The 24,348-nt window shown below is 42.8% G+C and overlaps 1 protein-coding gene across 7 annotated transcripts in view; it reads right to left on the bottom strand.

Annotated features, from left to right (window-relative positions):
- Window positions 1–24,348, bottom strand: part of KMT2E (lysine methyltransferase 2E (inactive)) — a 1,891,352-nt gene that overhangs the window by 1,564,222 nt on the left and 302,782 nt on the right. For all 7 annotated transcript variants that reach the window (XM_086966923.1, XM_086966942.1, XM_086966930.1 and 4 more), the window contains one exon: window positions 4,274–4,354. In XM_086966923.1, coding sequence (XP_086823049.1) covers window positions 4,274–4,354 — 81 coding nt within the window. The remainder of the gene's footprint in view (window positions 1–4,273; window positions 4,355–24,348) is intronic.

The following is a 24,348-nucleotide window of genomic DNA, read 5'->3' as shown; positions in this document are numbered from 1 at the left end:
TTCTATCTGCAAGGCTTTTTGCTCAACATTTTAAATCACTCTTTAATTTATATTATACACCTGATAAGGTGTCTAAATGGTTTGGGGATGCGATAGGGAAATGCTTTCGGTGTGGTCACATTTCTGCAAATGATGTACATATCTTTTTCACGTGCCCATCATTGGCTCCCCTCCTATTGCAGATAGAAAAATGTCTATCGGAAATTGTAGGTAACCAAATCCAATTATCTGCTACACAGATTTTTTGGGGGGTAGAAATGGGATCAAAGGATACTGGAATTGCGAAACAGCATGCTAAACTAATATTTGTAGCGACTGCCGTTCACAGACTGTGTATTGCTTTGTATTGGTTACAACAGGAACCACCCTCATTTGTGGAATGGCGGTCTAGATTCTTTGTAACTCATAATATGGAATATAGTCTGTATGCGCTCAAGGGCACACGTAAAAAGAAACTTGGAGAACAAATATGAGGCTTAGTCACACAGTATCTGGAGTCTTAAAATAGGCTTATATCTTCCTATCAGAGCCTGCTAGTAGAATGTTTGAATTCTTATTATTCAATAGACTAATGTGTTTAGTTTATCCATTGCTTCTTTTTTTTTCCTCTTCTCTTTATTTCTTTTTGGATTGCTCATAACATTTTTCGTAAATTCCGTTTGGTTTAAAATGCTTTGTTTTTATTTGTGCAATATGCTAATATGTTATGACCTATTAAGTAATAATCTGTATTGTATCAGAACGACTCATACCAACCGATTCATGTATTTACCAAAAATAAATAAAATTAAAAAAAATAATTAATAAGTCGAAAAAAGAAAAAAAATTACAACACTCATAACGCCACCAACATCCCCATAAGACTTCCTGTCCTTGAAAAAAACTTTTAAGATTGGGCAGCATCAGCACGAGCGTAACCGACCGATTGAAGAATCATCTGATGGAGCTAGCGTCTCACGAGAAATCACACAGTGAGTGCCATTTTATCTCATTTTGTACTCGAGCGCTTGCGACTTTTTAAAGGAGCACAAATGCACAGTTTTAAATGAGTACGACTGCTAACAATCAGCATGAATAAGGACAGCACGCGATCGGCTGCCACACGGACCACATCGTTACAATGTTACAACGGTTCACGCTGCAAATTGGGTTTCATCCAGGAACAGTAACACACGGTTCACTGATAAGCACAAGCTTTTAACTTAATTAAATCTATCAGTAAAGACCAACGAACACTGAATACATGTTCCTCTACCCCCTTTACACTTACGTGTAAACATCGTTTCATTATTGTTGCAGCAATCGAAAGAAAGAACTCGGTCGCTGGACGCCGTATCTCACAGGTCACCGGCCAAGTAATTGTAGCCACTCGAGGGCGTAAAACAGCGCTTTTTTCAAGTAAGCAAATCGGTAAAAAGATTGTGAGCCTGTACTATGATACTCGGTTTGAAGACGATCAGCAATTTAAATGTGCTTGGCGTTACAGGCATAGAAATATGGCTCTCATGAACACGTGGTTATATATGTAAATGTAAATGTAAATGTATAAATGTACAGAAATAAAAGTAAAGGAGCTAGAGTCTTTTAAACCTGATAGCGCTACGTCCTGCTTGGACATCAATCTGGAATATTCCAACCCACAAGTAAGCAATCTAAGTACACATGAGAGGTCAATTTAACTGACATTTGAAAGTACAGAAGTAGATGACTTACATTCATAATCCCCACTATTTAGGTCAGCATACCTGAAAACACCAAGGCTACTTAGAAGAAACGGCTAGTCAAACTGACTGCATGTCCCCATCAAAAGTACAGTTACATCATAATCCATGCACAAAGGCATGAATAATGTAGAAGAGAAGGTCAATATTGGTCCTAAACAATTTTTCCTTTTAATTTTTCACAGATTACACAGTGATTTTTCCCTGACAATAATCCCTAAAATTACATGGGGATTGGAAATGCGTTGGTACTTTTCTTTTTGCCTATGACGGACAGTAGTTAAATAGGACGCTTGGGAGGGTTTTTATTACAAATCTATCCCCAAAGAGATGCCTAAAATCTTCTTTTCCCCATAGGCAGCTCGTCTCGAACCAACAGCAAAGTATTAGGTCCTTTGGTTTGAGAGAGTTTATGTACAATCTGTATGGACTGTTGTAATTGTTTATAATGTTACGCACACAGTTTTTCACCGTGTTTGTTTTCTTTTCACATTAATGTTTATATGTATGTTTGAACTTTTATCCAAAAAATTTACCCTTTGAATGCTCCACTGAGAAAACGTTTAAAATGTTTCAAAGTAGTGAAGTAAGGTACAGTGACTAAAAGTATTGTTTCTTTATCGGCTGAAATAAACAGCAGCCTGAAAAATTGGAGGCCAGGTTTGTATTTTTTATCAACTTTCTAAAAGTGGCATTTGCTAAACTTTAACTTAAAAATCCATCTTTAGTAGAAGTTGTGATTTTGAATTATGAGTTCAGTGACACCAATTTGAAAAGTCTATCGCTTCACAAGGAATTACATTTAAAGGAGGTAATAAGGTAATCCGAATGTTATCCTATGGGAGAGATAGACCTTGCAGTGGGTGGAAAACAAAATTGGGAGTTGTTCACTACCAAGACAGGCAAAACTTAAAAGTATGTGTCTTGCCGTTTAAATACATTGAACCCTGTCCTTAGGGTCATACAGGGCCTACCTTAGGGGTGACTTCTATGTATAAAAAGGGAAGGTTTACAGATGGCAAGAGGTTTATCTTTCCAGGTCGAAGTGGCAGTGTAAATCTACACATACAGACTCTGCAATGGTTTGAGGGCTACTTAAGTGGGTGGCACAATACATACTGAAGGCCAACAAGCAGCATTTAATTTACAGGCCCTGGCACATTTAGAGCACTTTACTAGGGACTTATAAGTAAATTAAATATGCCAAGTGGGTAAAGACAATATTACCATGCTAGGGAGAGCACTTTAGCGCTGGTCATCAGTGATAAAGTGCACCCAGTCCTAAATCCAGCACAAACAAGGTCAGGAAATGGAGGGAGGCAGGCAAAAAGTTGGGGGAAGACCACCCTAAGGCTGACAAGTCCAACAGGTACCATAACTGAAGAAAATCAAAAACTCTATACAATCACCAAGTATCAGAGCAAGGCAACACATCATATTTGTTACAGAAAGAAATTAACACATTAAGCTCCTAAATTTCAACTAATTAGATTTAGCATGTAAGTGAAATGGTAGCAGATTTTAATAAGATATAGCTGCAACCAAGAAAATATCCTGCTCTTGTTTTAAGTCTTAATTTGGGAACCTTCGGGTGAAATTAGCTTGCAGAGCTCAAAACACTTTCATACATGTATGTTGCAGTTTTGTATTGCTTGCTGTTGTGACTCCAGCATGAGCAGCTCTCAAAGATCAAGTGTTGAAGAAGAAATGCATGTACAACTACAGTTTTTCAGCATTTGTATATTTCTTTGATCGATTTCTGCACTCACTTCTTTCCAGGGGAAGCAAGTTCCGCACACTCACATCTCACTGGCTAAAAACGAAGGGCCTGATTCACAAAGGTGCCTCCGCACTCGTGGAGGAACCTCTGTATTGCAGTTACCCATTGTGTGGCCCCGTCACAAGTTCGGGTACCCCGTCATAAGTGCAGGTACCCCGCCATGGCTGCCTGGCCCCCTCAATGGCTGCCTGGCCTCCGCCATGGCTGCCGGGCCTCCACCATGGCTGCCGGGCCTCACCCAAGAGTGTGGAGGCCCTTTGTAAATTGACCCTTGAGCATTTCACAATGAGTGATCGGGCTAATAAACATTATTTAAAGCCCTGCAGGCCTGCAGATTCTGAACACTGCTACTTGTAAGTCAATCTAGGACTCCCAGTTCCATGAAGGGGATGAAGCATGTGTATCTATCCAAGACCCAACACTACAGTATAAGGACTGTCTGTACATGTAAAGGGTCAGACCATCTCTGAAACATGCACGGGCGAGGCATCATCAGGTTTAATGACAGGAAGAAGCAAATTAATGCCCACAACCTGTAGCTGGTCTTATTGTATGAATTGGTACACAAGCATTAGCTGCAGCTGAACTAGCTAATCCATACAGTTTTGGAAGAGAGAAGAGCCCCAGATTTGGAATTTAACATTGTTAAATAATGTGACCCAATAAACATGCCATTAGAGAGAGGCTTGTGTGGAATCCAAACACATTACTTCAATTCAGTTTGACACAATTTCTCTAAGTGTTATTAAGTAACATATCAACTAAGACTTACCTGGGTTGACAACGTTCACAAAGGTATATGTCAGGAATATGCTGCCTGTCAATTCCCATGCAATCTATATGTTGCCAAACACTTCCAAAAAAAAGAGAAACAGGGTTTTAGATCCAAGTATAAGTTTAAAGCTTACAACAAAGTTTGTAGATACCTACTTTTCACATGGCAAATATAATTTTAATTTATGGGAACAGAGACAAATTACCTTTCAAAAACAAAGTGGCAAGATGCTACAAATACAAACTGATTTGCCTTAATTCCCCAACATATATTATGTTTAACAATTCCATCTTGTTAGCAAAACAGGTAGGTCAATATGACATACTCATAGAAAGACTGGAGACTAGGCCACAATTATTGGTTTATTGTGATACAACTGGGATCTTCATGGGTAAAAGCTGCTCAGCTCTTCCTGCTGTGTGCGCCATCGGGAAGTTAGTGTCAAAGTGCATCTTATTCATTTGCGGAGCAATTAAAATTAAATCCTGGTGAGATGAGGAGGAAATGAAAATTGGAGAGGGCAGGATTGGTGGAGCAATGCACACAGAGAGAACTAAATAGATGGAGAAGAAATTAGAAAGGACAGAAAGAGGAGGAAAAATATAAAAAGAGAAAAGGAAAAGGAAAGTGTACTTACTAGTAACACCAGATACGCAAAATTTCAGAAGACTCTACAAGACGGGATAAGCTACTTACCATAATAAATACTTCTACAAATGAACACTAGGCTAGAGTCATATTATGCACTTCATTTCTGCCATCGATGCTCAAATATGTAGATAAAAGAAAGCTTTTTGTTTTGGGATTCTGACCAACGACGGAATCTGTATGATGTTGTGACTAGATGTCTCTTTCAGATGGTAGTGCTTTTTCTGGACATCAATCAATGGACTTAGGGGCAACTGACATCATGATTGATGCCTTTTGATCTCTTATTCACATAATCAGAGCAGTGTCAATCAATATACTGCACAAAAGAGACCACAAATCCCACGGAAACACTCACCTCTCAGCAGTGATTCATAAATATGATCAAAAGGAAAGGATGTTACTTACCCAGTAAGCATCTGTTCTTGGCATGTTGAACTGTAGATTCACATACTCCTGCCATCTAGTGTTGGGTCCAGATGTTTTCAAGTTATTTTTCTTCAAAGTCATTCCAGTCATGAGGTAGGTGATGCCTCTTTTTGGTGATAGTGTGCATGGGAATCGACTCCATTGTTGGATTGTTTTCCTGCAGAGGGTGAGAATGGAGCTGACCATGCGTATGTATATAAAGTAAGAAAGAACTTCAACAGGTATAAGTACCAGGGGAGGCGGGTGGGCACATGTGAATCTACAACTCTACATGCCAAGACCAGATGCTTACTGAGTAAGTAACATTATCCGTTCGTGGCATGTGAGCTGTAGATCACATGCTCTTTGCATAGACTATACAGCAGTATTCTCCCAAAGTGGTGGCTAACCTGAAACTGTTGCAGTTGTCTGAAAGAGTGTTTTAAGTATTGCTTGGCCTACATTAGCTTCCTGTCTCGCGAACACATCTACACAATAGTGTTTGGTGGATATGTGCGGTGTAGACCATATTGCAGCTTTCCCAGATGTCAGCTATCGGGATGTTTCCTAAGAAAGCCATATTAGCCCCTTGTTTGCGGGTGGAATGCATCCTAGGCGGTATTGGTAAAGTCCTCTTTGCTTTTGGATAGCATGTTTGAATACATTTAACTATCCACCGAGCAATACCCAATTTAGAAGTAGGATTGCCTTTGTGTGGTGGAGCAAAAGACACAAAGAGCGGTTTAGTTTTACAAAATGGTTTTGTTCTTTCTATGTAATACAATAATGCGTGTTTAACATCTAATGTGTGTAGAGCTTGTTCTGCCACTGAATCTGTTTGAGGAGAGAACACAGGCAACTCAACAGTTTGATGTGAAAGGCAGGTACCACTTTGGGTAGGAATTTGGGGATAGTGCGAAGGACCACTTTGTTCTGGTGGACTTGACAAAATGGCTCCTATATGATTAATGCCTAAAGCTCACCCACTCTCCTCAGTGATGTAATAGCAATGAGGAAAGCAACTTTCCAAGTGAGAAATTGCAGTTCACAGTTGTGCAATAGCTTGAAGGGTGAACCCATTAGTCTGGTAAGGACAATGTTAGGATTCCACACTGGAGCAGGTGGAAGTCTTGGTGGAATAACTCTTTTGTGTCCTGACATAAAAGCTTTGATAACGGGTACTCTAAAAAGGGAAAGATGCGGACTATTTTGAAGGTATGCAGCTATTGAAGCGATCAGTAAACATATGGATGTGGCAGCCAATCCTGACTGTTGTAAGTATAGTAAATAACAAATGATATTTTGAATGGAAGCATCCAATGGGTTGATATGGTTGTTATTACAGTATATAAAAAACGCTTCCAATTAGCTGCATAGCAAGGCCTTGTTGTAGGCCTTCTGGACAATTTAATGATATTCATACAGTCTGGTGGAAAGTTAAGATAGCCAAACTCTATGATTTCAGGTGCCAGATCCCTAGGTTGAGACCTTTGGGATGTGGATGTCTTATCTCTCCATGGCTCTGTGTGAGGAGAATGGGTGTGAGATGTTGTTTTTGATGAGGAACTACTGATAGCTCCAACAGGGTAGTGACCCAAGGTTGACAGGCCCATGTGGGAGCTATTAGGATTAGTATGAGGGATGTTTGTCTGAGCTTCTGAACAACTAGTAGAATGAGTGGGAGAGGTGGAAAAGCATAGACAAATATCCCTGACCAGTTCATCCATAGTGCATTGCCTTTGGATAATGGGTGTGGATTCCTGGAGGCCAAGTTTGGGCATTTTGCATTCTGGTGTGTTGCGAACAAATCTACGTGTGAAAAACCCCACATTTTAAAGAATGGGAGGAGAACTTGAGGGTGAAGTTCCCATTCGTGAATCTGTTGTCTCTGCCTGCTGAGAAAATCTGCGATATGATTGTTTACCCCTGGGAGGTGTTCTGCCAGGAGATTTTGTGATGTATGGCCCACCTCCAAATGGCTTGCGCAAGGCTCGACAGCGGGAGAGAGTTTGTCCCTCCTGTTTCTGTATGTAATACATGGCTGTCATGTTGTTGGTGCGTATCAGGATAGTTTTGCCTGCAAGGTGAGCCTGGAAGGCTTTGAGCGCTAGAAATACTGCTAGCAGCTCTAGATGATTTATTATGTGAAGGTGCTTTTGACGCCACAAACCTTGAATTGTGAGAGTCTGGAGATGAGCTCCCCAACCAGTGAGCGATGTGTCTGCTGTTAGCACTGTCTGTGGAACTGGGTTGATGAAGGGCCGCCCTTTGGGTAGGCTTAACCTCATGCGCGCTAGCTGAATTCCGCTCGCACGCTGAGATTTTTAAAAACGCACTTTACGTGACGAGCTGGGCTCGTCATCAGCGTGCGAGGAGGCTACGCCATGACGAGCCCAGCTCGTCATCAGCGTGGAAGGGGTTAAGACTGATTCCACTGACTTACTAAGTATTCCTGTAGAGGGCGTATTTGAAGTCTTGCATGGGGAACTATTAAGATGTAAGACCCAATCATTCCCAGTAGTTGCAGATATACTCCAGCTGGTAATGAGTGGTTGGGCTGAAACTGTGAAATTAGAGCCTGAATACTGCAGATACTGGCTGCACTGGGACAGGCTAGAGCTTTTTTAGTATTGAGAGTGGCTCCTAAGTATGTTTGTGTGTTGGAGGGTTGGAGATGGGACTTCAACACATTTACTGTGAATCCAAGATTGTGCAGTATTTGTACTTTTATTTGAGTGTACTGTAGACACTTTGGGTAAGAACTGGCTGTGATGAGCTAATAGTCCAAGTATGGGAAGACATGAATATGTTGTCTTCGCAGGTGAGCAGCGACTACTGCCAGGCATTTGGTGAATTCTCTGGGAGCAGTGGTGACTCGGAATGGAAGCACTTTGAACTGGTAGTGTTGTCCCGCTACTACAAACCTGAGATATTTGCGATGTGCAGGACGTATTGGAATATGGAAGTATGCGTCCTTTAAGTCCAAAGTAGACATAAAGTCGCCTTGCTGTAGGAGTGCGATAAATTGTTGAAGTGTCACCATGTGAAAGTGATCTGAGTGAATATATTGATTTAATTCTCTGAGGTTTAGTATAGGCCTGAGAGAGCTGTCTTTTTGGGTACAGAGCAGGAATATCGCCGCAAAAATATCGCCTAACATAAATATCGCCGCAAAAATATCTACAGGAAGAAATATCGATGACAAAAATATCGTCTGACCAAAATATCGACAGACAGGTAAGTAATATCGTTAACATTAATATAGTTGTAATAAATATCGTTTACAAAAACATAGTTTACAATAATATCGTTTTTTAAATAATTATAAGTAATGTAGTGTTTTTAATGATTATTTTTAGTCAAAGTAGTATTTTTAGTAGTATATTATTATTTAATAATGTATTTTCAGTTGAATTTAGTATTAATAGTTCCGTAGCGGGTTGTGGGTTTATAGGGGAGTAGGGTGGGAAGTAATTTAAATATAATGAAATAATACATTAATTAATGTTTTAAATGAATATAAATAGTGTAATAAATAATAGTTAATTAATTTCAATTAGTTAATTGAATAATAAATATGTAATTAATTATGTTAATTTTTTAATTATTTTTAGGTGTGTGTACAGGATTTTTTTAGTGAAAATGTTTTTGGGTAAAGGGGTATTTTTAGGGTTCAGGGTCAGTTTTCAGTTTTTGGGTAAAGGGGTATTTTTAGGGTTCAGGGTCAGTTTTCAGTTTTTGGGTAAAGGGGTATTTTTAGGGTTCAGGGTCAGTTTTCAGTTTTTGGGTAAAGGGGTATTTTTAGGGTTCAGGGTCAGTTTTCAGTTTTTGGGTAAAGGGGTATTTTTAGGGTTCAGGGTCAGTTTTCAGTTTTTGGGTAAAGGGGTATTTTTAGGGTTCAGGGTCAGTTTTCAGTTTTTGGGTAAAGGGGTATTTTTAGGGTTCAGGGTCAGTTTTCAGTTTTTGGGTAAAGGGGTATTTTTAGGGTTCAGGGTCAGTTTTTAGTTTTTGGGTAAAGGAGTATTTTTAGGGTTCAGGGTCAGTTTTTAGGTTTTTGGGTAAAGGGGTATTTTTTGGGTTCAGGGTCAGTTTTCAGTTTTTGGGTAAAGGGGTTTTTAAATATAATGAAATAATAGATTAATTAATGTTTTAAATAAATATAAATAGTGTAATAAATAATAGTTAATTAATTTTAATTAGTTAATTGAATAATAATTATGTCATTAATTATGTTAATTTTTTAATTAATTTTAGGTGTGTGTACAGGATTTTTTTAGTGAAAATGTTTTTGGGTAAAGGGGTATTTTTAGGGTTCAGGGTCAGTTTTGGGTTTTTGGGTAAAGGGGTATTTTAATTATATATATGTATTATTGTGGTTATATAAAGTAATGTGTAAAATTAATTTATATGTCCACATTTATTAAGTTTATAATTAAAAAGTGTAGTAAATTTGTTTGAAATAGTTCTAAAATAAAAGTAATGTAATGTATTTTGTTAATAGTACTTATATTTATTTATTATTTAATGTAATTTTAATTATTTTAAAAAGTCGATATTTTTTACATCTATATTAATTACAACGATATTTTGGAGTCGATATTTATGTACTTACCTGTTTAAGTATAGGGTGTCGATATTTTTGTAAACGATATTTTTGCAACGATATTTATGTCAGCTATATTTTTGTTATCGATATTTTAACACCCTACCGTCTTTTTGGGGTATTAGAAAGTAAAGGGAGTACACACCGGATCCTTGATATTATAAAGGTACGGGCTCTATAGCTCCCTTTTGCAGAAGAGAGTGAACCTCCTGCTTGAGGAGGTGTAGATGCTCGGGTGGCATTTTGTGTGAACGTGGAGGAATGTTTAGGGATTATTGGTAAACTCCAGGCAATAACCAGATTGGATAATTCCTAGGACACATCTATCTGAAGTAATTGTATGCCAGACGGGGAGGAATTGAGAGGGACAACTGTGGAATGATCAGGGGAAGAGGAGGCAAGTCACTGTTTGTTTGTTGAGGGAGCGGTACGGGTGTGGAACCTTTACCTCTTACCTTGCCATTATTGCCTCTATATCCACCTTAAAAGTAACCTCTTGAAGAGGGTGACTGACTGTTGCCTCTATATGATGTTGAGGTGTTGTCTATAGATATGCTTTTGGAGTCCCCCTGTAGAAGGAGGGACGAAAAGAACCCCGATCGGATGGGGACTGTAGGGCTCCCGTAGATTTGGCATCATCTGTGTCCTACTTCATCTTCTCTAATGAAGTGTCTACCACAGGACCAAAGATATGCTCTTTATCAAAAGGTAGATTTAGGATAGAAGCCAGGACTTCAGGTTTAAACCCTGAAATTCTAAGCCAGGCGTGCCTTCTAAGCAAGACACTGGTGTTGATTGCATGAGTGTCAGCCGCATCTAATAGAAGTGTTTGAAATTAGTTTCCCTTCCTGAATTAGGTCCTGTGCCTTAGCCTTATGTTTATCAGGTAGAAATTGGTGAAATTGTTCCAATTCATCATAGTGCTCTCTGTTGTATCTAGCTAAGAGAGCCTGGGTATTGGCAATACGCCAGCAACTGGCTGCCTGTGCAGCTACTCTTTTACCAGAGGCATCTATTACTTTAGATTCCTTGTCTAGAGGAGGGGCATCCCCGAGGTTTGTGAGCTTTCCCGTTTACAGGCATTCGAAACACACGGGAATCTAATGGTAACTGACCCTTGATATAAACTGATCTGTTGGTGCAGATTTATACTTCTTATCTACCCTTGGTGTAAGAATTCTTGTGTGAACGGGATCTTTAATAATGTCGTCTGCATGTTTTAGCATTTCCTTAAGTATAGGTAGTGTATGAGTGGATCTCTGGGAAGAGCTTAGTGTTTCAAAGAGAAAATCCTTTCCAAGTGACTCTTTATGAAGCTAAACTCCATGAATTCAGCCGCCCTAGGCACCGTACATTATCATCAGGCGAAGAGGGTTTTGTAGAGTATGAGTCTGTGTTTGGATCTGTGTTATAATTGTCACATGGATCAGGACTCTTATTGTCTATCCTATCCCCATCATCCTGTTTGTCAGGTGATTGTGGTGGTGGTGAATTAGTCGGTGTTATCCTCAAACTTTTGATGGAGTGGAAGTCGTTTTTTGTTTTGGTGCCAATATTTTTGGAGCCGATGTTTTCGGAGTCGAAGTTTTCGGATCCTAAGATGATTTCAGTTTCGGTGCTGAGGAGATTGTTCCCAAAACGTGTTCCGTTTTGGTGCTGATTGTTTCGGCTCGGTGCCTGAATGTGGCCGACTCGATCTCGATCCGGAAGGCTTTAATTGTTGTTTCAGTGCCATGCCCGAAGGCGGGGCATTGGAAACGTCTCGGTGCCAACCTTGGCCCAAAGGCAGATGAGGGACCGGAGCTTTTTTCTCAGGGAGAGGTAGAGTTTGGGGCAGGGAAGGATCAGTACACACTGTACATTGACCCTGTGGGATGTCTTTGTCCATGTCGGAGTCACCTTCTGACCGGGAAATGTGTTCTTCTTACTCGGCTCCTCGAGCGTCGAAGACATTGTGTACGGAATCTTCCCTGAAGAAATCGGAGCGGAGCCGCTGTGGTGTTGTTGCATTTCGTGACGTCGAGCCTGACAGTCACGGAGCGTCTTTTTGGATCAGAAGGATTTGCACACGTCGCAGTCTTGTTGATTGTGCTCCCGGGAGAGGCACAAGTTGCACACTTTGTGTGAGTCGTGCGCGGGTACTTGGCATGGCACCGAGGACAGAATTTAAATTGAATCCGTTCCATTGACTACGAGCTGTCCCAACGTGACTAGGCCTAACGGCGAACCACAAAGTTCTGGATCTAAAGAGATTTTCCTGAAGGATATGATACGCGAAGAAGGGAAAACGCGATCGAATAACAATACCATTGAGGGTAAGCGGATTGCGCACCGAGGGGAACCTGAGAACCGGTGTTGAACTAGAAGGCAGCAATTCACGCCCGAACCCAGTAGCGGAAAAAAACAATCTAACAATGGAGTCGTTGACCATGTGCACTATCACCAAAAGTCACCTACATTGTGACTGGAAAGACTTCTTCAAAGAAAAACAACTTGCAAACATCCGGACCCAACAATAGATGGCAAGAGTATGCAAAGCATGTGATCTACAGCTCACATGCCTCGAACATACTGGTTCCTGGGGATCCTACTTGTAAGCCTTTCCATATACAGCTCATGGGACTGGGTGCTTTAAAGGCAGCATCTATATAGCTTAGCCTTTTTTTACCTTATCTAATACATAAAATTTACAGTGACTAGAAGTAAACTCTAACTTCCGAAAAGTTTGGATAACCCTGCTCTAGGAGTTCTTATCAAGGGGGTTGTGAAAAAAATATTTTAAGGAAATTTTCTGCAAGCAGTAATGTAATGGCTGCAAGGTGTATGTTACCATAAGAGAACGGCAGGCATAATCTTGGTGAGAAGACGTGGGACTACAACGCATTCCTGATACTTGGTATGATCTGTCTGTGCTTCCCAAATTCGTTAGGACCACATCCAATTTTTAGAAAGACAGACTTTTGCAACCTGCATCTTTAGTGGACATGAGGCGGTGATTATTTTATTTAACCAAGCACCATGTGGTATCACATTTTCCTTTACATACATCATATTTTCTATTGAAATGGGCACTACATTTGCATAGAAAAACATTTTTACTGATAAAACAATATAGCACACAAATAATGTGTGTAAATAGGATTTCAGTGAATATTTATTATTTATGCATCACCAAAAAGTGCCTTAATTTTTTTTGATCCTATTAAAATCTGTCTACAGCACACTTCGGAATTACAAACAAAATGCTTCATTGTTTCCTTCCTAAATCTGAATGACTTCAATTAATTTACATGTCTTTCTTTTCACACTTTAAAAACTGCTCTGACTTTGCAGAGAAAGAAACGTACACACCAATCCCCATATTAAAGGAATAAACAGCAATTTGTCATAAAACATGTACTGACATGTGCCTCTGTCTTTGAAGCACAGTAAATGTGACAAGATAAATACAAAATGTAAAGGCATCAATGTTTATTGATCAGATTTTCTTGACTCACCAAATATCTAGGGACCCAACAGAGAAACCCTGATCTAAGTTCTGAATTCACCTGATGCTGGATCTCTTCTAATTTAAGGTCTAGGATTCCACAGTGGTTAAACTTTAGGCATCCTTCAGAATGTACACACAATTCTGTGTGTGTCGGTCAAGTGAACATACTTATGTGTTCAGTGCCTAAGTAGTCAAGTGCAGGATCTGGCTCCTGAACCAGTGATGAGGTTTTTGTAAGCAGCCTCCTGTGTGGATGCACCAGCAGATGAATCATGTCAGTAAACCAGCACTGGCAAGGCCATGTTGGGGCTATCAGGATCATCTGGGCTTTGGATTAGGTCATCTTGATGATGACTGAAAATGTATACAGAAACTTTCCTGACCAGTACAGCAAAACGGCATTCTCCCTCAATCTTGGCTGGTAATACCTGAAAGAAACGTCTGGGCTTTCGTCTGCTTTCTGTATCTGCAATTAATTCTTATTTGTGGTACACCACACACTCACATAAGTTGTTCAGCACTGATTTGTGCAGGAACCCTGTCATGCATCTTCTGAAACATTCTGTTGAGTGAATCAGTCTCTGGGAGATTAAATGCAGTTATCTTCAGATCCCTGGCCAACAGCCATATGCACAGTGTCTGTGCTTTTTCGGTTAAGGCAATGGATTATGCATCTCTTTGCTTGTGGAGTTAGTGCACTACTTACTGTATTGTCTCACTGAACCAGAAGACAGTTTGTCTTGAATACTAGAAGGAAGGATTTCAGAGGTAGATGAACTGCACCGTTCTAGCGAGATTATATTGCATTAAATCTCCCTTGATTGGTGCCGTTCCCCTGTGGATTTTACCGTTTGTTTGTGGTGCCCATGGACTTTCGCTCTTTGCCAGGAGAGAGGCTGACTGTGGAGCCCTGCTGTTTGGGGAGGAGCAGCGCGACGGGACTGCGAGGACCAGCAGCCCCGTAATGCAGCGCAGCTGTGTGCCGCTTCCCGTCCCCTGTGTGTATTTAACTGTGAGAGCTCACCGCTACGCGGTACGCGCGCGGTCTCACGCCGGGAGAAGCCCGGGACAAGGGCGGGGCCGTCTAAGGCCGTCCAAGACTGGGCTGGGCCATCCCCCTAACGAGTCATTTGCGAAGTGAGAGCCTTGTTTGGTGTTTCCCCATTATTCCGTGTGTATATAATTAGTTTAGTATTGCGTTGTATGTTACAGCTGTTGCTGAGTTCCTGAAGTAAACACAGCTTTTTAACACTCAGGGTAATGGCGTTAAGATCCGGGAAGGGTAGAAAGGTAGCCCCAGCTGCTGTTGGCGGGACGGTTACTGGGACTCTTGATCAATTTATAACTAGAGCTGCAGTAGTCCTAGAACGAGAATTTGCCCTTAGCCCTACGGAAAGGCGACTCTCTCTAGAACCCTTGTATTCAAAGAGATCGTCACTAGGCAATATTATGATAGCAAAAACTCCTGAGTTATTACGCTAGCCAACATCAAATGGCAACATTGAGTTGGAATTGAGTGACGGGTCGGTCGGACCTGTAGCCCAAGTTACGGTTAACACCATAAGAGAAAGTATCTCTTCATTAGACACTGGGTCGGTAGCGACAAGTACTCCTAATGATCTAACTGAAATACCTAATAAAAGACAATTAATATGTCAACCACTAAATGGTAAATGGAAGCGAGGGGGAGGTTTGCATAAGGGAAGATGCCCAAAAATAAATAAGACCACTAATAAAGGGGGTAAACAAACTCTACCACTTAAACCAACCCTAAATAAAGAGATTTCTGGATCGCCTATAATACCTCCTACTATTACTACACCATTGCCATCGAAGCGACATTCTCTTATATCACAAATCCCGGAAGGTTTCATGGATCAAGTTGAACAGGTCATGAAGTCTCTAATTCTACCACTAATTGAAAGGATAAAAGTAATTAACGAAAGTTTGGGGAAATTAGAACAGGTTGCCACATGTAACAAGCTAATATTGGAAACACTTGTGGCAAATACGCTGAATACTGGCGTTGAAACACAAGGTAGAATATCAATCATGCCCAATATAGACCTTCCAGACGTTGCCCCTTCAACAACTACTATAGTGAATGGGGCGAAATCAACTAAAAGAAATGAGGTGAAGAAAGGGATAGATAAGGCGACAGCAGTCTCCCAGGAAGCAGTAAAAGAATCTGAAGGGGAAGCTGGAAAGAACTGCGTAGCACTAGTAGGCTCTGGGGAAATAATTAGCAGAGGAACCGACACCAGGAAAGCAGATAATGGAAAAATATTGCTCGCTCTAATTAACTTACCGCCTGAATCGGCTCCATACACAATAATATTGTCTGGGGTGCCAGAGTGCCAAAAATGTAAAACTGAATCTTATAGCAAATTAAAAAATAAAGTCACCTTCTGGCCTAATAAAAACAGACCACTTCCGGGGAACGTGAATGCAGAGATCATATTAGTTCGTAGAGTGAGGTGGATAGGCCAGAGAGTGAAAGAGCAAAGTGGGAACTGTATCATTGTTAATTTCAGAGACACGCTGGCGGTTAGATACATTTGTGATTGGCAAGATCACAGAGGTGATGGGGGTATCCAAAGTCTTCACTTGAAATATTTTTACCCATGCTCTACCTTTAATATGCTATTTACCAGATTATATATGAGACCAACGCATCAAAGAGGCCCAATCCCTGCGCATTACAGTGATTTTGGTATTATCACATTTAATCATTACGATGCACTGCAGGGACTAGAGGGGGTTGATTGATTTGAGCTCAGTCCACACATTGAAAAATTGTATAGCCCCATGGAAAACGGAAGTTTGCTCCGGGGTAAAGTCACCACAACAGCCGAAATAATGAGGGCTGAACAGGAAAAAGATTTAGGTGAAACTAATAATGAAAGCATAGGCCCCACGATTAATGGTGGTAATGGCCCAAACTTAACAACATCTGAGGTTCTGGATAATTCTGGTACTCGAAGTATAGTGGAGGTTGGAAAAAGGATGGGTAGCTGGCCAGTATTATTTTGGAATATTGCGGGAATTAAGACCAAAATATGATAACTGGGTTAAGCTGGTAAATATGTACAATACTGTAAGTTTACAAGAGACCTGGACAATAGAGGCCATACACTTATGTGGCTTTAAAACTTTTCATCCCCCTGCAATTGACTCAACTCATGGGAGGGCTAAAGGTGGTCATTGTACTTATGGATCAAACCAATTTAAGTATCGTAAGATAGAAATGGTTTTTGACAGTAGGTACTATCATATAATCAGAGTAATTATTGATCCTCACCTCTATGTGATCATTGTGAATTTCTACAACAATATACCGGTTGGTATTACGGAAAAATGATTACAACCTTAGGTAAAAACTTTAAGCATTTGCTTGAAGGAAGTGCAAAAACAGTCTGTATCATATGGGGCGGGGACTTTAATTGCAATCTGTGTAAGCGTGGGGAAATGTACCTGTGGCCTTATGTTAGATAGGGATACAAGCCTGAGCCATTTTGAACATACCATCTGTGGCAATTATCTAAATGAATTATTATTTACATATGACCTGGGTTTTGCCAATAGAATTGGCTGTAGTGATGTCACATTTTGTCCAACGTTTAATGGGAGAGGTGCTTATACCACTATAGATTTTGTATTAATTTCAGCGAACTATGGTGGAAAGGTCCAGAATTTTAAAACTTTGGACAACCCCTTAAGTGATCACTTCCCTCTAAGTTTGGAGATTGTAGAATTATCTAATGATAAGCCCAGGTTACGTGCACGGAGTGAGCATATAAATGATATTGTCTTGAGCAGGCAGAATGGCTACTCCTTAAAATGGAGTCAAATTGTACCGGAAGGTTTTTTGATTCATTATTAAAAGAATTTATTTCTAGTTTTGATGTATGTTTAGAGGAAAATACGGATGATTTAGCAGTAATTACAAACCTATTAATTACCTCAGAGAACTATATGCCGGGGCTATTGCTCAAGTTCGATATGGAAAAAATGGAGAGTGTACGGATACCTTCAGAGTCGCGAGAGGGGTGCGGCAAGGCTGTGTCCTTGCTCCTTTTCTCTTTACGATTTATATTACCGACCTGGAAAGAGTATTACTGTGTAGGGATATGCCGCTTGTCGGAAGAAGATCCATACCGGCTCTTCTGTATGCCGACGATGCGGTCCTGATGGCCAGGACCCCGCTGGCCATGCAGACGATGGTTAATACTTTTACAGTTTTCATGTCTAATTTAAATTTGAAGTTAACCCTTTCGATGCTGATGACGAGCTCAGCTCGTCATGATGCACAGTTGAGCTGTGCTGATGACGAGCTGAGCTCGTCATGAATACATAGTAAGAGCAATTTCCAGCACAGGGGGGGAAAACGCCTAGCAGCCAAGGTGTTAAACTGTACTAAAACGTTTAGCATGGCCTATGGCTACAGGCAGCATAAAAGAGAGAAAATAATCTATGTCGGACAAAAACCTCTGGAACTCACTCCTACATTTCCATATCTGGGCGTATTAAACTGGTCGATGGAATAACATGATTCATGCCAGGCATTTACTGTTCTGTAAATCTATAATGGCGCTGAAATGTTTTAGTAAAAGGATAGGTAAAAAAACACCAAGGGAACTCCTCACTGTGTATAGGGCAACTTGCGTGTCAATCGCTACCTACGGCGCAGGACTGTGGGGACATGCAAATGTAAAGCTGTTGCAGACGGTGGAGAATACCTTCCTGAGATTCCTCCTAGCAGTCCCTGAAAGCACATCAACCTATGTTTACCACGTTGAGCTGGGGGTACCTTTTCTAGAAGATATAATCAGGGTTGCTCCTGTTCTACTGTGGCACAGGGTGTGGATGACGGAGGAATGTGCTTTTAATCGCTCTATCCTTAGGGATGCAATGAGTCTAGAGAATCGAGGCAAAGTGAGGTGGTTAAGTTACGTAATGTCCTTTATGGCAAATATAGGTCATCCGGAATATTATGAGGACCCCTTATCTATGAACCTTGTCTCTAGGAAATGTCTTAAAGATACATGCATGAGGTTTTTGGGCGACAAAAGAATTAGTGCAGAAATGTCAAAGAAAACTGTGGCCGCCCACCAATTAATAATCTCAGAACAAATGCAACCCGAAATTGGACTATCGATGAGCAATTTTGAAAGATTTTTACTTACGCGCTTCAGATTTAATATGCTTTTTAGGCTTCTTAGTTTCCGTGTCATGAATATTTGGAGTAAACAACTGATTAAGTGCCCCTGTGATGATCTATCTGAACAGTCAGACAGCCACATTCTTTTCTTTTGCAGATTTTATACTAATCCCAGAAAAAGGTGGATTGTCCCTTACTAAAGATTATGGATTTTAATCAATGTCGCCCTGCTTTTTTAGAATTACAAAGGCTTGATAATATTTTTACAGTAGCATCCTTGGCCGTATACTTGAAAACGTTTTTTAAATTTCAGAAAACTATCACATGAATGTACTCTTTTTAGGTTAAGCAAATTATTTAAAATGGATTGTATAATTGTGTTTTAATTTTGTACTTTCATGGTTGTTTTATGTGCTAAATAACCGAATAGAGTTTAAATGAATGAATGAATGAGTACCATAGGAATTACTGGATTGGGGCCATAGAGTAAGGTGGTCTCTGTAGCTGCTTAAGTAGCAACTCTGATGGTCTTCTAGGCATTTCTGAAGTGGTATCATGTGGAGATGAACATGAGGAAATACAAAATGCTATGGATCCTTGTAGAGACAAGATTTGGCATGCAGTGAGATATATGGCCCTTTGAAAAGAGTAATACTTCAGATGAGTAGAAGACATTAACTCCTCTGGAGAATTCACTTTAACTTCTCAACAGTTGCATAGAAAGGGCATAATGGGCCGAAATGCAAGAAAGGAAATCAGGGCCTCCAGTTACTGGTTTATTAGTAACAACAGCTGACTGGACTGGACCTACTGCACTACTGATAGTTATGCCCCTGACTCAAAGTATCCAAAAAAACTTCCAATCAGTGGATGGATTGAACTGGGATTGATGCCTACCTGGCGTGATTAACCTGACACCCCAAATAATGGAAAATTAAGATCATATTCTGAAAATAGTTAGGAAAGCCTTTTGTGGCTTTGAGGCTCTAATGATCTAACTGTCAAGATATGGGCATGCACATGTATTTTTAACTTGTGAGGTGAGCAATATCAACTGCCATTCATTTTCAAATGGATCTTGGTCAACTACAAGTAAAACCGTTTATGGGCAGTGATTATTGCCCACCAGAAACCTCAGGAACTTTAGATGCTTCTCCACTATCAAACCTGGTATCATTTGACACTTGATGATTCACATGACCATGTTGTCGCTCAAAGATTAGAAGCAAGATAACTATGAGATAGTCTCAATGAGTACCTTGACTTGGAACTTTACAAATGATGTCTTCAGCCATGATCAGAGGAGTAAGTGATATTTTTCTGGACATAAGAGTATGCCTTATAGTAGTACATTGAAGTATTCAAGGAGTAAGAAAACTAGTTAGTTACCTGTAAATTCAGTTATTCAGTATTGGTATAATTCATAGATGCACATGCTTGAATCATTGCAGTGACCCTTGACCCTCAGGTAGGTCACTTCCCCTCCGCTGCAGCTCCGCCTTCCTGACAACTTTTGCCGCCTGCTCCTCCCTCCAGATCGGCGCTCTCCTGCCCTGCACGAGCGCCTCCTGGACTGCCTGTGCCTTAGTTGTGTGCCCCATGTGCCTGCCCGCCCCCTTCTCTTTTTTGAACCCCCGAGTGAGTGAGTGAGTGTTATTTCCTGGTTCTTCCGTCGGGCTCCTCAGCCCAGTCTTTCCCGCCGCTGCCTCCCGCGCGGCCCCCCCCCCTCCCTCCCTCCCTCCCTCCTACACTCATTGGCTTCTTCCCTCCCGCCTCCCAGCTGACCCCTCCTCCCCTCTAATGGAGGCCGCTGGTGTGGCGCGCCAAAGGCAAGCCCGTCCGCGCCTGGACCGTGCCCAGCGCCAGGACCCCTGGCCTTCGACGATGCCAGCCCACACGACAGACCTACACTGCCGCCACCCTCCACGTACTCAACTCCAATCGGAACCCCACCTGCTACCAAGCCACCCCGAAACGCAACAACGGACCTTTTACCTGCCTAGCCTGCAAACTCACCAGCCCCCGAACCTGCACCGCACCTGCCAGGCCAGACGCCAGCAACAATCACCTCAAGTGCATCCTGCTCAACACCCGCTTCATCCACAGACACGCCGTCGAGCTCTGGGACCTCCTCGACACAACATCTCCAGACGTCGCTTTCCTCACAGAAACCTGGATGAACGCCTCCTCCGCCCCAGACATCACCATAGCCAACCCGGATGGGTACAAGATCACACGGAGGGACCGCGTCAACCAAACAGGAGGAGGCATCGCCATCGTTCACAGAGACACCATGCGGATCACGACCAACTCCGACGACACCCTCACCGCCGCAGAGCACCTCCACTTCCAGATACACACCGACCCTGAAACCACCCTCAGAGGCACCCTAATCTACAGACCCCCGGGACCGCGAACTCAATTCAGCGAAGCCATCGCAGACTTCGTCAGTCCGCACGCCCTAACCTCCCCAGACTACATCCTCCTAGGAGACCTCAACTTCCACCTGGAGAACAACAATGACAGCAACACCACCGCCCTGCTGGACAACCTCGCCGACCTCGGACTCAAGCAACTGGTAAACACCCCCACCCACTACGCCGGCCACACGCTTGACCCCATCTTCTCCTCCAGCAAGCAAATCTCCTTCAGCCACTCAACCGGACTACACTGGACAGACCACAGTTGCATCAACTTCAACTACAGTAGAACCACGACCCACCAACACCCTCAACAAGCACCCCGCAGGAGCTGGAGCAAGATCACCACCAACCAGCTCACCACCTCCCTCAGCCAGAACGCTCCCACCAACACGACGGACCCCAACGAAGCAGCCCGCAACCTCACACAGTAGATCAACTGCGCAGATGACCTCGCACGACTAAAGAACCCCTCCAGCAGCAAGAAAACCTCGTGGTTCTCCGACGACCTCAAAAGCTCCAAGAAAACCTGCTGCCCCCTCGAGAAAGCCTGGCGCCACGACCAGACAACACAAAACATGACAGCCCTCAAAAACGCCAACCCAAAAACACCACCAGCTGATCCGCACCACCAAGAGGACAGAATTCAAAGAACGACTGGACAACAGCACCCACCACAGCAAGGAACTCTTCAGAATCGTCAAAGAGCTCGCCGACCCCAGCGCCTGCAGCAACGACATCACACCCTCGCAAGACCTCTGTGACTCACTCGCCTCGTTCTTTCACAGCAAGATCACCGACATATACAACAGCTTCGGCGCACAAACCTCGCACCCAACCACCGAACCAGCACCCCCTACCACCACCCACTGCACCTGGACCCCGGTCAACACTGAAGACACCACCCGTACCATGAACACCATCCACTCTGGTTCCCCCACGGACCCCTGCCCACATCACATCTTCAACAAAGCCGACTCCATCATCGCACCCCAACTCCGGGACATCATCAACAGCTCGTTCGCATCCGCCACCTTCCTGGAGAGCTGGAAACATGCCGAGCTCAGCGCCCTGCTAGAGAAACCTAACGCGGACCCCACCGACCTCAAGAACTTCCGCCCCATCTCGCTCCTTCCTTCTCCTGCCAAAGTCATAGAGAAGACCGTCAACAACCAACTTTCTGCCTTCCTCGAGACCAACGGATCCCTCGACCCCTCGCAGTCCGGCTTCCGAGCAAACCACAGCACCGAGACCGCCCTCATCGCAGCTACCGACGACATCAGATCCCTGCTCGACAACGGGGAAACAGTCGCTCTCATCCTCCTGGACCTCTCAGCAGCCTTCGACACCGTTTGCCACTGCACCCTGATACATCGCCTCAGCAACACCGGAATCCAAGGAACGGCCCTGGAGTGGATCATCTTTTTCCTCGCCGAAAGAACCCAGAGAGTCCGCCTCCCCCCCTACTGTTCCGCGGCCACCAAAATCATCTGCGGCGTCCCACAAGGATCCTCGCTCAGCCCCACCCTCTTCAACATCTACATGAGTCCCCTCGCAGCCATTGCACGCCAACACACCCTCAACATCATCTCCTACGCCAACGACACCCAGCTGATCCTCTCCCTCACCAACGACCCCGCCAGAGCCAGCCTCCAGGAAGGAATGAAAGACGTCGTGGAATGGATGAAGCTCAGCCGTCTGAAACTGAACTCAGACAAGACGGAAGTCCTCATCCTGGGACCATCCCACTCTGCCTGGGACGACTCCTGGTGGCCCCCTGCCCTGGGCACTGCCCCCAATCCAACGGAGCACGCACGCAACCTGGGCTTCACCCTGGACTCCTCACTCACAATGACCAAGCAAGTCAACGCTGTCTCGTCATCCTGTTTCAACACTCTGAGCATGCTCCGAAAGATCTTCCGGTGGATCCCCGTAGAAACCAGGAAGACGGTCTCCCACGCCCTCGTCACCAGCCGACTGGACTACGGAAACACCCTCTACGCGGGAACCACAGCCAAACTCCAGAAAAGACTCCAGCGCATACAGAACGCCTCTGCACGACTCATCCTGGACATCCCCCGCCACAGCCACATCTCCGCCCATCTCAAAGACCTGCACTGGCTCCCCGTCAGCAAGAGGATCACGTTCAAACTCCTCACCCATGCTCACAAAGCTCTCCACGACATGGGCCCCAAATACCTCAACAGCCGCCTCACATTCTATACACCCAATCGCCAACTCCGCTCCGCCAGCCTGCCCTCGCCACCGTCCCACGCATCCGCAAAGCCACCGCCGGAGGAAGATCCTTCTCCTACCTGGCGGCTAAGACATGGAACTCCCTCCCCACCCACCTGCGGCTGACCCAGGACCACCTCTCCTTCAGGAAACAGCTCAAGGCCTGGCTGTTCGAGCAGTAGCGGCTCCCCTCTCCTCCCAGCGCCTTGAGACCCTTGCGGGCGAGTAGTGCGCTTTACAAATTTGCTGATTGATTGAATCATTCCCAGTCCTCGAAGTGGGAGTCCCACAGTAAAATAACAAAGCAGTAAGTAGTTTCACAATAAGCTATAATGGCAATAGAAGGTTCATTTAGCAACCTATCTATTTCCTTTTTTTAAAAGAATCAAACTAGAACTATGACACATCAGGTGACCATCCTCTAGAACCTCCCCAACAGAGACTGTTTTCCTCACATTTTCGAGCACTAGTGAAGGAGTGTAACTCAATATATGAGGAGAGCCTCTTGGGGGAGGGGGTGGGTCACATATGAATTTATGAAAGATACCCTAACAGGACTTACAGGTAAGTAACTGGTTTTCTTATCGAGTATTGTTTTTTTTTATAGATCCACATGCTTGAATCAGAATAGCAAGCAGTATGTGAATTTTGTATACATGATAATTTAATGCCCGGTTGCTGGTGGGTAGATATATATAGAAACACAGATATCCTTTTTAAGTAATGATATACATACATAGATATATTTAAAATATGCACATGTAAGCATACATATAATGATATACATAAGCTTAAAAAAAGTTGCAATCTTAAAGCTAAGAATAAAACAATCACAATTATACAAATTATGTGTATAAAACAACAATAGTTGTATTAGTAACAGCAATAAGTGAAATAGTACGCATAGTAAAAAGAGGAAACCGTATGTACACACAGGCTCACCCCATTGGAAGAAAGTTCTTAGTTCCTGTCCTACCGCTGCATCACTGCGGTGTGCCAACTCAAGGCAACAGCGTTGAACAGAAGTATGCACGCTCTTCCATGTGGCAGCACGGAAAATCTCCTCTAAAGGGACACCCGCAAATCAAGCTGATTGATTGAATCATT

This window comes from Lissotriton vulgaris, chromosome 1_1 (genome assembly GCF_964263255.1).
Source record: "Lissotriton vulgaris chromosome 1_1, aLisVul1.2, whole genome shotgun sequence".
Taxonomy (NCBI): domain Eukaryota; kingdom Metazoa; phylum Chordata; class Amphibia; order Caudata; family Salamandridae; genus Lissotriton; species Lissotriton vulgaris.
The sequence above is the reverse complement of the archived record's forward strand: the minus strand, read 5'-3'. Positions and strand labels throughout refer to the sequence as shown.